General features: G+C 52.4%; 1 protein-coding gene across 3 annotated transcripts in view; it reads right to left on the reverse strand.

Moving 5' to 3' along the window:
• The window catches only part of LOC120905124 (protein dachsous), an 87,417-nt gene that overhangs the window by 57,629 nt on the left and 13,002 nt on the right, over positions 1-16,786 (reverse strand). For all 3 annotated transcript variants that reach the window (XM_040315883.1, XM_040315885.1, XM_040315884.1), the window contains exon 3: positions 3,613-5,761. In XM_040315883.1, the coding sequence (XP_040171817.1) occupies positions 3,613-5,442 (1,830 nt within the window). In that variant the 5' untranslated portion in view covers positions 5,443-5,761. The remainder of the gene's footprint in view (positions 1-3,612; positions 5,762-16,786) is intronic.

Here is a 16,786-nt window from a genome sequence, read left to right on the forward strand (position 1 = left end):
GCTCAGCATTCCCGGCTTCCCGTCCTCCCGAGCGGTGCTGCTCTGCTCTTGATACCCGCCCGAATCCTATGGGACAACCTTTTCGAGGTTTGTCGAAAACAAACGAACGATCCGCTACGTCCACTCCACCCGGCCACTGCACCACGCCCCACCAAAAGCCCATCCCGACAGGACGAAAAGTGGCATCAATCGCCAACGAGACGGGCCACGAGACGCGATGAAACGAAACGAAATAAACGAGAAATCAGAATCAAAAGAGCGCAAGAACAAAACAAACGCAAAAACTGCACGGGCACAGAACGAGAACACACAGGACTAAATAAATCGGTCCTCCGATCTGCCGAAACGGACTACCTGATCCCGTGGGCTCTCTCTCCCGTGTGCCGTGGTTCCACGTTCCGTTCCCTTCGCGGGGCGTCCGGAGCGTCATTTCGTCATTTCACTCCCTCGGCCGGACGCCCCCTGGTTGCGAGCGCTTCCCAACAACCGCCGGCGGAGTTTTTGGTGACATTTGGCGCGCTCGCTAGCAGCAGGAAGAGCAAGAACAAGTTAGCCGTTGGCTGGTGGTGGTGGGTGGTGGTGGTGGTCGGCGGTCGCAAGGTGTGACCGAAGCAGCGAGGGTATGCGACCGCGTGATGGCATGTGCAGGAGCAAAAATTTCACATCGCATCCCGCCGCCGCCGCCACCGCCGTCTGAAGGCTCTCCCACCGGTGGATTCTTCGCATGTGGCAGATTAACTGTCACTGGGTGTTTCCCGAGCTTGACGTTTGTGCTCGTGGTAATTGGGCTTTTGGTCCACTGCTGGGCCGTTTCGACGGGCGAAACAAGAACAAGTGCTTCCTTTGCAACTCGTACATCATAGAAATTTCGAATGGTTTAGGTCATTTTTTGGAAAAAAAACTATGTCATCCACAACAGACACAAAGCCAAAGAACCTAAAATGCGGTTCCGTTTGTCTATTTTACGTTCCCCCTTTTTTATGAGCGTCTCACCCCGTTGTAAAAGCAATAGAAAGAGAGAATGAGTGAGCTGAACTGTGCCGAGCTATCAGTAGTAGCCTTCAGCGCTTAGCAGCCTCAGCCGCCACTGCCGGGTCTAGCACCCCGACGGCAAAGAAAGGTTTCATCCCCGCTGGAGCATTGCGTTGCCCTTTTCGCTTTCCGAGCGGTCGGGTCGGGTCTTTTGCTGCAGCGTGTGTGTGTGTGTGTGTGTACACAACACAAAACGGAACGAAGCGGTGGCAAGGGAATAAAACGAAAAAATGTGAACAACAATTCAAAAGCCCGCAGAAGAATGAAGGCAAAAAACACGCATCTCGTTGAAGGCGGGCAAGGTGCTCGCAGGACGATCTGTTTCGCTCTTTCTCTGTGTGTGTGTGTGTGTGTATCGGGAGCAATAGGATGGGGCGGCATGGTATGTACAGGAGGGTGTGAAAGGGTCCGCAGCCCAGTGTGAGCAAACGCGAACACGAGCGCGAAAACGGGACGGAGCGAGCCCAAAGTTTGTTTGCGAGAGAAAAGGAAAACAAACAGCAGCCAACACAGCTCGGACCTCGGAGGGTGTTGCGGGGGAAAGGGGTAGAGCGAAACCGCTGAAAGAAATAACGTACTACACGTTTGCTTGGGGTTTTGTTATAAAAGGTAATTTTTCCTGTATCGAAGGAGGGAAGAGAGAGAGAGAGAGGGGCAGGAGGGTTCCGGAATCCTCCGGTATGTGAGGTGGCACATCGCAGCACATCGCGGGATAGATGGCCTCTTCGTGCCTGCGTGCCGCGCGTCCGTCCCGGCCGCCGCAATGCCACATGCCAACGCGAGCGCGATCACGATAGACAGACAGAGTCAGCGCTACACATGGCGAACCATTAAAAAGCACCACCAATACACACGCACACACTCGCACAGGGGCAGGTAGACACAACACAAACACCCACCGAGGAGAGAAAGAGAGAGAGAGCCCATTCGAGGGCTGGTTTGGGACGCGGTGGCTGTGAGGTCAATCCTTTCCTCGCTTGATGGTGGTTGTAATCGACCGCTCACAGCATGGCAAAGGGTTTGGCAGCGATCGAGCGTGGTGTGGAGCAAGTGGAAAGGAAAGATGAGTACGGACAGCGAGGGCTAAAGGAAAAGGAACGAGAGGAAGGGACGATGCCAATCTCGCCGGTGGCCACGAGAGTAGAATTTTTCCTGGTGCCGAACCGTGTAAGCCAAGTGTGAAGGGAATGTTTCCGAGAGCGAACTGCGCGAACGAATAACTGCGCTTTTGGTGGGATGGAAAGAAACGAGTTTCTCTCTTGCCTCGCGATCGCTTGGCTGGCCAGAAGACCCTCTCGCCCGGGGCCCGCCTTTCCGTCCCCGTTTTGCGCAACGACCACAACAGCCTGCTCGAGTTCGAGTGTTGCGGTTGCGATGGTGGTGGTTGTGAGCATGATCAGTAGCTTCGATGTGTACGTGTGCATCCCCATCTAAGGGGTTATGTTAAAGGGGTTGTTTGGGGAGGAAAAAGAAACCGAAAGAAAACCCCTCACACACACACACTTCCTTCACAAACACATCGAAACGGGGTCCGAGGAGATCGCTTTCTCTCCTGCTTTTCAGCTGCTCTCGTTCGCTCGTTCGCAGCATTAGCCGCATTTACGTCGCCCCGTCCCTCATCGCAAGCTCAATCACACACTGTCTGCAAGCTCAGGCTTCGATCGCGATACGAGAGCGCGAGAGAGAGGGAGCCAACCAAACGATCCCGCGCGGGTCCTACTTTGGTCTTTTCTTGGAGCCGTACTCTTCAAACTGCTTCGGGAGGAGGGCAAAAAGTGCGATCTAGCGGTTGCTAGAAGATCGGAATTTCAATGTTCCCAGTGGGCTGGTCAGGAGACTGGCTGGGTAAAAAACCCCCTGATACAGCTCCCCGAATCAATCGATTACCAGCGCATTTCATGGACAACTTTGCTCCCAAACGCACTGCCTTTTGGAGCAAATTTAAATTCCAACAACACTCTTTGCCCCGCCGCGGCGCTTGCCGCAGAAGATTGAGATGATCATGTTAATTTTATCGCACGATTGTGCGCAATGAGCCATCAAATTTGCACGATAAGAACCAATTCATCACCATCGATCGATCGATCGATCGGTCGGATCGACGCACCGAACGAAACGGAGGTCGAAATGTTGCCCTGCAGCAAAGCGACAGCGTCCAGGGCTTTGGCTTTGATGGACGGAATGGAAGGGAAGAAAAAGGACGCAAAGACGACGACGGTTACTACGCCGTTCGGTTGGGGCCCGGGGGGGGGGGAATACGGAGCAGACGTGTAATCGAGCAGAAACCTACAGCCTACGGGGGCAGCATGGGCAGCAACGGGCTCGATACAACAACCAGTAGCTCCGGTCCTGCCGTCGGGCACCATCAGCCAGCCAGTTATTATCATCCTGTTGCTGGCATGAGTGTGTGTGCGTGTTTGTGTACGCATGCTTGGGAGTGCGCAATCAAAGCAAACACACCGAGAGCTACACACGCGGGAAGCGAAATGAGAACTTTCCGACGCTGAAATTGCTTTGCATGTCATACAGCTAGTGAGGAATGGTCTGTGGCGACTGTGGCGTGGTTCTGGCTTCACTTACCTTGAGTATACAGCGTCCCTTGGATTCGTTTTCGGCCACGGACACGTTGTAGAAGCTCTGGTCGAAGATCGGCTCGTTGTCGTTGACGTCGTGGATGGTGACGAGCACGGTGCCGGTGGAGGAGAGCGGCGGCCGCCCGTTGTCCTGGGCCATCACAATCAGCTGCGGCACCGGGTCGGTTTCGCAGTCGATGTGGGCCCGGGTCGTGATCAGCCCCGAGTGGCTGTCGATCTGGAACCAGTGCGAGTGCGTGTCCGGCGTGTCGAGCAGCGAGTAGACAATGGCCGAATTGTTGCCCTCGTCGCGATCGACAGCCGTCACCTGGATGACGGAAGTGCCCGGGTCGGCCACCTCCATCACGTTGGCGTGGTACACGTCCTTCTCGAACTCGGGCGCATTGTCGTTGATGTCGGTGACGGTGAGGAAGATGTCCTTGGCGGCGTGCAGCGGCGGGTTGCCGGTGTCGGTCGCGATGACGCTGAGCGTGTAGTTGGGCTTGATTTCGCGATCGAGCGGCAGCGACACGATCACCAGGTAGATGATGTTGTCGCGCGTCGTCAGCCCGAAGTGGCCCTCGCCGCCGGACAGCGTCACGTTGACGTTCGCGTACTCGGTGCGCGAGTCGGGATCGTTGACGGAGATGCGGGCGACGAACTCGCCCGGCTGCGCCGACTCCGATATCTTCGGCGTGGCGTCATCGCTCAGAAAGATGACGTTGATGATGGGCTGGTTGTCGTTCACGTCCGTCACGCGTATCGACACGAACGCGGTCGTCTCGAGCGGCTGCATGCCCCGATCCTTGGCCACCACGACCAGCTCGTGCAGCTCGCGCGTCTCGAAGTCGAGCGGCTTGTTCACCGAGATCAGCCCGGTCGCCGGATCGATGCGGAACATCTGCTCCTTGTCGCTCTGCCGCCGGTTGATCGCGTACTCCACCTGGCCGTTCTCGCCCGCGTCCTGGTCGGTGGCGTACACCTGCAGCACCGTCGTGCCGAGCGTCGCGTTCTCCGGCACCGTCGCGAAGTACCGGCTCTGGTTGAAGATCGGCTGATTGTCGTTCACGTCCTGGATGGTGATGTTGACCGTCATCTGGCCGCGCAGCGGCGGGCTGCCACCGTCCAGCGCCTCCACCACCAGGCTGTAGGCCGGCGTCGTTTCCCGGTCGAGGAAGCCGTTGATCTGCAGGTCCAGGTACAGCACGCCGTCCCGCTCCCGGTGCGACGACAGCCGGAACGCGTTGTTCACGTTGCCGGACACGATGCTGTACCGCTGCGTGTTGTAGCGGCCCAGGTCCGCGTCCCGGGCCGGATTGAGCGTGCGCTTCACGTCGCGCGGCGTGTTCTCCGGGAACTCGATGCTCATGATCGGCGTCGGGAAGGTGGGCGCATTGTCGTTCTCGTCCAGCACGCGCACCACCACGCGCACGTTCTCGCCGCTCAGCGGTATCGCGACCAGCGAGTAGGACGAGCGGTTTTCCCGATCCAGCGCCACCTTGGTGCGGATTTCGCCCGTCGTATGGTCGATGGCGAGATCGGTATCGACCGCGCTGCCCGGCACCGGCACGATCAGGTACGGCGGCCCACTATCGCCGTTCTCGTCGTGCACAAACTCGCCGATGAACCCGATCTGATGCCCGATCGGTACGCCCTCCGACACCTCCAGCTCGCGCACATGCTCGGCCGCGGCCAGCCGTATGAAGCCGCCCGGCCCGCCTCCTCCACCACTGTCCCCGCTGAAGGCGCATATCATCAGTAATAGCCACAGCAGGGACATCTTTCTGTGCCGATTACTGCAGCTGCTGTAGCCGTGCCTACTTTTGCACTCTGCCATCGCTGGGCTGTATGTGAATGTGTGTTTGTGTTTTTGTGTTTTAAGTGTGTGTGTGTGTACACTGCACTGCTGTGGATTGTTTCGTTTTGCGGCCAAAGGGTGCCGCGGGTTACCGCAACTCCGCAGCCCTACTGTTCCTGCGGAGTCCTGCTGCAGGTGCAGCTCCTTCTGCACCCGTCACCTGTCGGTAGTCTTGGGAGGTGTGAGATTTCACGGGGACAATCATCACCGCAGTTCGTGCTGCACACGGTCACTACAGTACACTGCACTTCCACCACCGCGACAGTCCATTGTTCGGGTGGGCCACTCCGGTCCGAATCTGTGGAAAAAAGAAAAATGACGAAAAATTAGACAAGAATTGTAGGGCAAACGAACGCAAGACACAGGGCAAGTCACGCAAGGTCGGCGATGAAATTGTTCGACACAAATATTGCAATCAATCAGCAGTGCTCATAGTGGAAGGAAGAAAGCACAAAAACAAGCTGGATGGAGACTCCTCATAGATCACACCGTGCGTTGTAAATTAATATACTATCCCCATCAAATAAGGCTCCCCACCCTCCTACCACGAGGGTTGAAAAAATTGAAGCAGAAAATTTGCTCCACGCTTAGTTCCCATCGGTCCACCGCAAGCTGGCCACTGCTGCGATGAATAAATTTCGTCTCATTATAGCGAAACGGGGGAACATTGTAAAGCTGCGCGATTGCTCTGCGGACCGATCACGATCACGTCCCATAACAAGATACGCGGCGCGCGCACCCAGTCCGTGCAGAGGGTCGAGAGCGGGTCAAACTGGACGGCGCAAATGGCAGGAGCGCGGGGGTTAGCTCACTCAGCCATCACCCGAACCCGGACCGTAAAACACAGCCGCAATGTTTTGTTAGCTGCTCGTGATAGAGCAGAATGGGGCAGACGAATGGGGAACGATAAAAATGGGAAAGCAATAACGGGGAAGCGATGAAGCAGAACGCTGCAAGAAGAATGGGTCCATCTTCTCGGTTCGCGAAATGCCAAATGCGAGAAACGGTGGGGAGTTCTCGGCTCGCGCTTCGGACACACACCACCCGTCCACGCCACACGGCGCGCCGAGCGACGCGAAAAGATATGGGCAGCTATTCGAAATCATTTTGCACCACATTACTAACTCTATTCCCCCTGCGGGGGCCGCTAATCGTGAGATCGTTTCCACGGCGTCGACCCGAGCAAAGACCTACTACTACTAGCTCCACCCCCTTCATCACCATCTTCATTGCCAGTGTTCCGTTCTTGGCCTGGGCAGGAACTTCTTTCCCTCGTCGTGAGATGACTTTCGCTTCATTTGCATCGTGTTTGGCCGAACTCGGCAGGGGCGTACAATTAGCGCTCTGGATTCACCCAGCGTCGGTCGTCGCGGGTCGTCAATACAGCAGCGGAAACTGATAGACTACCCTATCCTGGAAGGGTGGCCCCCACTTTTCTCTAGACGCTTGTCGTTGGCGTGGAGAAAATGGGGAATTATTCCACTAAACAAACGTTTGCGTATGCTGAACAAATGTATCGAAGCGACGAAACATGCATTTTAAAAGTTTCAGGAAACGTAGTCAGTCACGAGTGAAGGTAGGAGATGGGTACCGCCAGTTAGTTAGCGGACTGACGCTACTAGTTCCAACCTTTCGAGGCGCACACTATGTTCTACACGATTGTTAAATATATTTAACAAAAAAAAAATGGACGAGTGACAGACTTGCTGGGCCTGTTCCGATCCGCCGCCGGTGTCATTGAATGTAAGAGATATTTCTATTCTATTTAGTATGCCCATTCTCTGTGGTAGCTATAACATTTACATACTTGAAGCGTTGCTTCACGCCGGTGCACTTGAACCATGCCGCGTCTTGCCACGGACAGGCGGCAGATCTGTGTGTTCTTTGTCACGGGGCGCATATGCTTGTCAAACGACTCCTAGGCGCACTCCACACACACGCTTGACGTGTAATTCTATATTCAGCGTGTAATGTCCGGGCCCGGGCTATGTTTACGCTGTGTGTACGCTTCGTTTGTTGAAGGCGAAGAAGCCGGACCTATACTTCTTTCTCCCTCCTCGACATTGTCATTCGAGACAATTCTTAGGAGCATCATCATCATCATTATCATCATCATAACGATCGTCTATCCTCTTAGCCTATCCTCAATATTAGCACACATTAGCCACCGTGGCAGCTTCGTTCGGACGGTGGGAGTGTTGTCCCCTTTTCTCACTCCCTTCACTCACTCGCTCGCTCTGTGGTCCTCTCTGGCCACACTTTGATCCTTGTTAATCATCCCTGCACGTAGCTGCGATGGCCATTGCTGTACATGGACCCCAAAAGCACACTTGAGCAGGGGCACTGCGCATGTGCAAAACGGCGACTTGCGCGCTGCCTGTCAAGCCATAAATGCTACCGACGATGACGATGGTGGTGGCAGAACGATCGAACCGAGAGCTCGGGCTTGGGCAAACCACAACAAACGCCACAACCTTTCTTCCCAAGCCGGGTTAGAAAGCCGCAACTGCTGGGGGGAGGGAGGGACTGCGCTCGAGTGTGTGCGTCGCTCGTGCTCGCGCGGGGGAATGGAATGCTAAGCAGGAGTATAATTTAAATTTATTCATATTTTAAGGGGTGTTTATGGTTTCTGTTTGTTCGAAATCTTGCGACGCGCGAGCGGCTTAGCGGGCCGCCGAGTCTTTTCGAACGGTATCGACCGACCTACCTCGGACCGCGTACGCTTTTGTGTGGCTGTGTGTTGTGACTCCCTATCCCAAACCGCAGCCCGCGGTTCTTGACTCCCTTCCCCCACGCGCTCTTGCTCCGATCGGACGATTCGCGCGATCGTAAAACGCACCGGCAGCAGAAGCTGTATATGGTATGTGAGTGTTTCTCTGTGTGTGTGCTTGTGTGTGTGCTTGGGTGAGGGACGCATTTTTCAACTTGCCGTATTTTCGTCTTATCTGTGCGCGGGCTCTCGTGACAGCGCGACACAGCGCGGCCCACAATGGGGCTGAGATGGTGGCTAAAATGGCTGCCCCGAGCACGGGAACAGCCGTCGGCGCTGCTGGCTCCCGATTTGGGCCCCGCCTTTCGACCGCGCGAGCGCGAGGAGATGGCAGAAAAGATGGAAACGGCACAAGACGGACACGGAACGGACCAGCGGCGGCTGGCTTTGGAGAGCAGGCTCGCGCGCTCGAAGCTGCTTTGTGTGCTGGCTGCTGGCTGCTGCTGCTGTTGATGCGGCCGCGGACGGCGAGGCGGATGACTAATAACGATCATAATTATAATCGAAATGGATGACCGGAGCTCATTTCTCTTCGCCAAGTTCTGTTGGCAGGCAGGCAGGCCCGGGGACCGTGCCGAGAACTCGGCGCATACTAATGCGATTCCATGCCAGCGCCCGAGAGAAAGAGAGAGAGCTCATGCGCACCGTGCTGGCCGGTTATTTTCCAGTTTCCGCTGCCCATGTGTGTGTGTGCTGGTTGGTATGTGGTCGTGTAAAGGACGGGAGAAGCTGGAGCATCAACGGGGGTTTCCCCATTTTGCTTACCCGAACGCGCACGATCATGTGCTCCTCGACGGTGCAAATTTTCCTCATATGCTTCAAGTTGTTTTCATTCACATTCTATGCGTCTCGTATGCAGCTTTGTCATACAGCAAACGAGTGTCAAGTCGGGCGGGCGGGCGGGAGGGAAATAACATAATCATCAGTGCCAGTGCACGTATGTGTAATCTTGCAGCACTTTCACAGTCTGCTCTCTATGCGCTCCGGGATGAACCATTCGAACAAAAACATTTCTCTTCCCTGTTTCGTGCTTTTGGTCACGCAGGAGAAAAAAAAAACAACACAGTTCCGAACTACACAGGAACTACTAAGTCATCAAGATGCGATTTCCTGTCTTTTCGACCGTTTTGATCAAATCCATCCGCATCGCGTCCACGACCCATTTTCCACCGTTATTTGTCGTCAATGGATTGATGGAACGGAACTGGCTACTGCTGCTGCTGCTGCTGCTTCCCGTACCGTACGGCTTGATGAGATTTTCGAAGCCACAAACCTGTGCGGTCTCTGGCTGCCCCTCATCCACGCGTTCCATCAACTCGACAGGCAGTGGCAGCAGCCTCCCCCCGAAGCCAAAAACTTGATTACGGATGGCACCGGTAATTTCGTTGCCCGCTTGCCCGCAGTCGCGATGTTTATTATTTTGAGATTGATATTTTGCCCTCTAGCGGTCATTATCGTTCGGGCGGTGTGACAAACCGTCATCACTCATCTGCCGTGCACACTTCGTCGGCATCACCCGCACCCCACACGGGGAGTTTATCTGATCTGGCTCTCTGCATCATGCTTTATCTTACTTGCGGTGCATGACGTTCGAACGAAGCCCTCGCTTGCCCGCGCTTCCAATTGGCCTCGGGACGTTGTGCGCCGCTCAGATCGGCGATGCTCTGGTGCGAGTGTTTGTATTTTGCTGTTGCGCTTCGTTAATTGCTAAATTGACAGTTATTTCCCGTGCCGTGCCACCCTTACCCTTCATGCCGGAAGGTGGCGTTTTGGTCGTCCTCGTTTTGCGATTATGATGACGGTTCGTTCCTTCCTTCGCGGCACTGGCCGAGCTCACGGGGATGAAATGATTACCGAAAAACAATGCAAAAAAACACACACACAAGACACCAAGAGCGGCAGGCAAAATGGGAACGCGCGGTTCAACGCTTCAACGAAGGAACGGCCGGTCCGGGGAGCTCGCTGCACAAACAGTGCTCGTCTCAAGATCTTAAAGCTCTTAAAGTGATGAACCAAGTGTGCATGGATGACATGGACGCGGCGAGTTTGTTTTTGTTTCCCCGTCCCGCTGCGTTGATGCTAAAGGTGACCCCAAAGGTGGAGAATCTCGGTCGGCAGAAGTGGATTTGGTGACGTAATGCAAATGCGTTCTCGATCGATTGATTTCATCGTTCTGATGCTCGTATGTGGCAGGGAAATGAATATCTTTTTCGCACTTGCAATGATTTCTACAATAAGAAAACACACATTCTCGAGCAGAAGGAGCTCATGTGCGCACTCAATGGCGTCGTGGTTTAAATTAAGGTACAATGAGAATGTCATCCCCCCCTATTCCTGTATCGTCCTGAGAATCGATCAACAATAAAACTTTCAAGCATTGTGTTTTTATGAAAAAAGGAATTTTACACCCTCCTGTTCTCCATTGTCCCGCGAGAAGGTAGGATAAATTGTTACGAATTGCCTTTCCTTTGAAGGGGTTAGTCTTTAGCCACAGCGATACTTGCTAGCGCAATCATGGCGGGACATCGTCCTTTTGCACGACGAAATTGTAGACGGAGCCGGCAGCAAGCACATCCGGATCAAATGCCCCATTTGGCAGAACACTGAAAGGTGCATCTTTCGGCGCACAAAAAAAATAAATTACTACACCCTTCATTTGTGAAAGCAGGCGATCAACTTCTGGCCCGGGATGGTTTTTCTCACTTCGAAACATTTGGCCAATTTATCACTGCCCCGGCGTGCCCGGGGTGTACGGATGGCTGGCGGGATGCAACCATTGGATGCAACCCCACGAATTTTAAATAAATCCCATCAGTGACCGGGTCGGTTCCAGGTCGCCCCGCCCGTACCCAACCCTCTCTCTCTCTGTTTCGGTGGTAAATTAAAGATTTTCATCGGCTTTATAACACCGAAGAAAACGGGTGCGAAATAAAACGTGCAATAAAAGCAGGGTTTTTTCAGATGAAAAAAGGCAGGAAACACACACACTCAGTGCTAACAGTATGAAAAAGGTCCCCTTGGCTCTTGCCAGTAGAGTGGTGGTATCGGAAAATTGCACTGATGATGATGATGAGCGAAAAGAGTTGAACTAACCGAAGTGAATGAGAGACAATAAGAGAAAATAACACCGCGTCCCATCCAGCCAGGTGGGTGCACATGATTGCAAGTGTATGAATGCAATTTGCCAAAAAAACACATAAAACCCTTCCACACCAAGGGAAGTGATGAAGACTGTCTCCTCATTCAGACCACTGCGATAAACTTGTGCACTTCTACTTTTTTCTTTTAGGTTTGCTGCGGATAACATCCCGTGGTCGTCCTTTTTGCAGAGCGCATTAATGCACACACAATGAAATAGTCACGGTTGCCAATTACGTCCCGAAAGCCCATTTCCCATGAGAGATTGGTAATAAGAATGAAAATTGTTGCATCTGCGCTTGGCTGGATGGCACCGGACGAATGCGCTGCTACTGATGCTGCGGTTCCATCTTTTTCGGGTTCATCGTCACCACTACCGTTGAAGTCTTTCGTACAATCGAATCTGAAGCAGGAACCGTAGCACTTGTGACCGGCCCGGCTGCGGTCGACGATCGTTTGGACGACCAAATGGCGAGGAGGATGACGAGTCTAAGAAGAATGTGTTCGATCGTGGTGTTTGCTTTCGATTATTTCCGAGACTCATGCGAGAAAATTGCTTACACTGGGACAGCGCGGCTCGATTACCGGTCAACGCAACAAAGCATTTTTCCTCTCTCCGGTGCGGACGGGGGGCCGCTGCTTCCCTACCGCTCTTGCGTATGGTGGATACATTTTCCAACGCAAAAAAAAACACAAACCCATTCACTCCTTCGTGGGATGATTATAGCGCTTTATAGCGAAGCGCTTAGCCGCCATGCATCGAGCCTCAGAAATGGTTCTTGGATCGTGTAGATCGCGGAAGAGCGGGGTGTAAAAAAAAGAAAGATTGAAACGAAGCTTTCAACAAAAAGATGATTAAATTCCTGTAAAAGACTACGATTGCTGTAGCATGAGACAAGCAAAACATTACAGACCAATCAGGTGCGCAAAAAGTTGCACAGAATGCGAAAGAAAAACATTGTCCCGTATGCGCATTCTAGGAAGCTGCTTTACAACAAAAAAGAAAAACAATCATAGTCGGAACAGAATTTTGCATAAAGTAAAACAGTTAAGCTAATAGTTTCTTATTGTGCAGTTCGGTCGATTGAAATAGTATCGAAAAACCCTCAACCCCGCTTCAGAACGGTTACTATTAGTTCACCATCGCAAAACAAGCGCGCAAGCGCACGGAAGTAAATGATGAAGTAAGAAACACTCACTCACTCACTCACTCACAACCCGAAAAACTCAAATCAACGACCGAATAGGGGAACGAAAAAAAGGGGCCCAAAAGGCAGGCAAAGGCAGGCGGCGGCGGGGCGCTTTCGGGCCTAACGTTTCATTATGCGAAAGCAAGAAGATGAGCGTGAGGTGAGGGCGCAGCCGCCTGGCAGTGGCGGTGGAAAAGTAATTTTGATTGAAAATCTGCTGACTAATCAACTCTATATTAAAAACATATAATTTATACTTATTTTATTTCGTAATTACCTACGCCTGTTGCGCGCCGTTACGGCCACGGGGCAGAGTCCGTCTAATACTGAAGCGGCTGAAGCGTATGAAGCGCTCCCGAAGCGGCCCCCGAAGAAAAGGAGTTCAATCGCTCGAGTAAAGCAACTAGTACGCACGATTCAAAAGAAACGACGCGGTTAACATCCATTTCTCCTCGTTTCCCACCCACCATTCCCGCTCGCTGGCCGAATCTTGGTGGGGACGGTGAGGATAGTGCGCATATCTGGAGCAGCAGCACGGCGCACGCCCTAACCGTTGGAGCTACAATCAGGAATAGTTTAATTCCTAGCCTATGCCTATGCCTACTTTTGGGGGAAGGCCGCCCCAGAGTTTGTTGGCAAGCTCCAGCGGCGGTGTTAACTGTCTAGCTGCAATGATAGGGTTTGTTGGATGCGGCGATCAGGCTTCCATTTTCGAAAATGAATTTCGAAGAGCGGACGACCCGACACCGTCTGTAGACAACAATGGAATACGCCCAGGCTCCCCCCCCCGGAGAAAAGGGGAACGACGGGACGAGCGACACACGGAGCCGATTTACGATCGTTCTTTGAAGCGTCTCGCGCTGTATCACAAAAGAAGCTATTTAATTTCAATGAACCGTTTTCCCGATTCTGTCCATTCGGTGATGGCCGGTGTTTTTTTTTTTTTTTGGGAGGAATCTGAATTGCAGTCCTCGTTGAAAGGGCGGTCCTGCACGTTCTACTGACCGCATCGCTCGTAACCCTATCCCTCGCGATCGTGACCGTTACTGTGCAATGCGGGGCACGGGCACGGGGGAGTTGTTGAGTGTTAACAATGGTGCAGCGAAGAAAGGAAGAAACAACGCGTTCCTACCGATCCTCGAATAGTAAAGCACTCGACGTAACGGTGTCATTAGACGCGGAGTCCAAGAATTTCACTTCCAGCGTTCAGGTCCATTAGCGCCAGCCACAAAGGCCATCATTACCCGTCGCCAGGGCTTTTCGCGCGTTTGGTCTTTCGGTGCCGGTTCCACCCCAAGTGGATTGGCCGATCGTGTGAGCGCACTGCCGTCGTGACCGTTGTCGAGCACCAGCACACACCGCGGCAGATACTGGCATGTATACACATGGAGTACACACATTCGTTTCCGTGTGGAAAGTATCATTTTAACACTTTCTCGAACATGTTTCCGCCCGCAACCCGCTGGACCCTTGGCTCGCTCTCTTCTTCCCTCAATGATCAATCGTCAATCATTCGCGAATGCGTATCGCCGAATGATACACATTAGAGATAGTTTTATTTCCCAATGCGCTCCTGCGCGCTCCATCGCCCTCCATTCCTGCGCCTTCCGGCAAAAGGTGGAAGGCCACTGGCCAACAATTACATTCCTTTTCTATCCCCATCTCGATCGCTCACATGTGTGTGTGTGTCTGTGTGCTTTGAATAGCCCGGATGAGGTCACAGTGAAAGAGCATGGGGAACAGCCGCTTGCTAAACGGGCGCTTGATGGACGGGCAAATTGCGCGAGGCAAAAGAGAGATATTTAGCCCTAGCCGACCTCAGTCCAGACACCATGCCAACCCCGTCTCCACCCCTGGGGTATGATGCTGGTTGGGCCAGCCGCTCAAAAATGGTTGAAATTAATTTTAATGAACAAAACGGCTTCTGCTTTCGAAATTTGAATCTCCATCAGCTCCGTTTTGACCGTCCCGCGTCGTGGTTCGGAGCTAGCCCGTCGGCACACAACCGATCGAACCCATCGGATCGGAGGCTCGTAAGAGGCTGCGCGGGATTGAAATCGAAAATCGAGAATTAAAACATTTAACATTTCGTTTAAAAGCGAACTCAAGGGGTATGAATTGTTGAACGCTCCATGACGCACGGCCGCGTTGGATATCGTTCATTAGGGCTCCATTCACTTTCCTTTGGGAGGATTCCATACACCCGCGAGAGGGGAGGAGGAGGAGGAGAGTGGGCACCAAACCTCCCTTTCAACGATTTCTATGTGTGTTGCGCTCATGTGTAGGGGCGATTTCGTTTGGGCAGCGATTCACACAGGGCAACGCCGATCGAAGTATCGCAGGAGGGAAAATCGCAATCGTGTCGGCGTTGCCTTGTGATCGTGGCACATGAATGAGCGCTTGTTGTTTTTCTTTCACTCCCTTTTATGTGTAACACGATCGATCGTAAGTAGGTTTCAAGTGCTCAAACACTTTGGCGTGTGTCGATATGTAGAGCGATATATGTTTGCAATCATGCGCGCAGCAAAACATTAGTCGGGCGATTATCGGTGAGCTTTGCCAAAAAATCAATTGAGGCCAAACCGAAGCAGCGAAGAAGCGTCCGAGAAAGCGTCTTTAGTGCTAGTGCACCATCAGCCTTTTTTGTTTGTTTTGCCTTTAATAGATTGGCGCAGTTTTACAAATGTTATACCAAAAAAACAATCCCCCAGCCTTCGCAAGACGAAGAAGTATAAATAAAATAAAGAAATAATGTCTTTTAGCACACGCAAAGGAGATCAGATCCAATCGAGGTGGAAAAAGGTTGCCAAGATAAAGCGATCAACATCGCAGAAATGAGATGCCTGCGCGATTAGATCTCATCCCAACATCATTAATAGCCCGGAGGATCGACCAAATGATCCCCTCGAGGCGTTTGGTGGGTTGCAATGTTTTCCCCGCGGTTCTTTCACCGCCAGCGAGCACAACTTCCACCAGGCAGGCCAGCTGCCTGCTAAACATTCACGTGTGCACATATGACAAATAAGCGGTAATTAAATCAAAGCAAACGCAAAGGGCCATGCTATGCGTACCGGCCATAGTCGTCACTCCCGGAAGGAACCTCCTGATGGAACGCCTTCGATAGGCGGAATGGCCGGTGTGCGCGATTATGTCTCGACGATGGAGGAGCATAGCACAAAAATAGCGACGATAGAGCAAGAGAGAGAGAGAAAGAGATAAAAAAAAATGCCATCCCATACCATTGAAGGGAGGGCAGTAGTCGGGAAAACATCATTAGCTGCTGCGGGAAGAATTCAAACGCTCCCTCCCTCCCTCCCAATCCTTGCGATCTCTCTACCATAGCACTATGCCTTCTCTATTAAAGACATTGATGGACGCTCCAATCTCTTCATCTCGTAGCATTTTTCGAGCGTCCTTCTCTGGCATGGCACAGCATAATTCTTTCTATTTCGTTTCTTTTCCCGTTTTTTAGTTGTTGTTGTTGTCTCTCAACCTTTTCCTCTTGGAAACTTGGACGGTTAGACGCTGGTGTAGCTTTTACCGCGCGCTGACTTAACGCTTTTGTTGAGTTTGAGTGCATGCACCGGAGGAGAATGGAAGAGGGAAATAAAGCTAAAAAAAAAAAACACACACACACATAGAGAGAGCAGTGTAGACTTAAGGAAGGTTGAGCTTTTTGTTTCGTTTTGCTAGTTGTTTTCCTCCCTAGGCAAGTGTTTGCCGGTTTGGGCGCTGTTGCTTGGTGAGACGAAACAAAAAAAAACAGCTTCTGCCGGCTGGCTCTGCTCTGCTCGAAAGTATTTGTATTTCACACCGAACTATGCGTAACACCCTCTCTGCTGGTGCCTGCTGCCTGCTGTACTCTCATCATCATCATTACTATTATTACTGTTATTGGTATTATAATAAATGTTCTATTTCGCTTCATTCTTAAGTCATAATGACTCGAAGAACAAAGAACACGAAAAACAGCCCTCCCTTTCCGACACAGGCTTCGGAGGAGCACGGAGCGCGCCACTTTTCGCCTTTGCTTTACCGAAAAACCGCCCCGGCCGAACTGGCTGGTATGCTGCGGAATGGAGGGCGGTACAGTGCCGCTGATGCTCATTTCGCTCCGTTGGAAACATTTTCGAAACGAAACAAAACACAGCCTCAAACGGCACACACACACACACAGAGACTCAGACTCAGACTCAGACAAAACATGTGACTGTTGGATGCTTTT

Source organism: Anopheles arabiensis, chromosome 3 (assembly GCF_016920715.1).
Source record: "Anopheles arabiensis isolate DONGOLA chromosome 3, AaraD3, whole genome shotgun sequence".
Taxonomy (NCBI): domain Eukaryota; kingdom Metazoa; phylum Arthropoda; class Insecta; order Diptera; family Culicidae; genus Anopheles; species Anopheles arabiensis.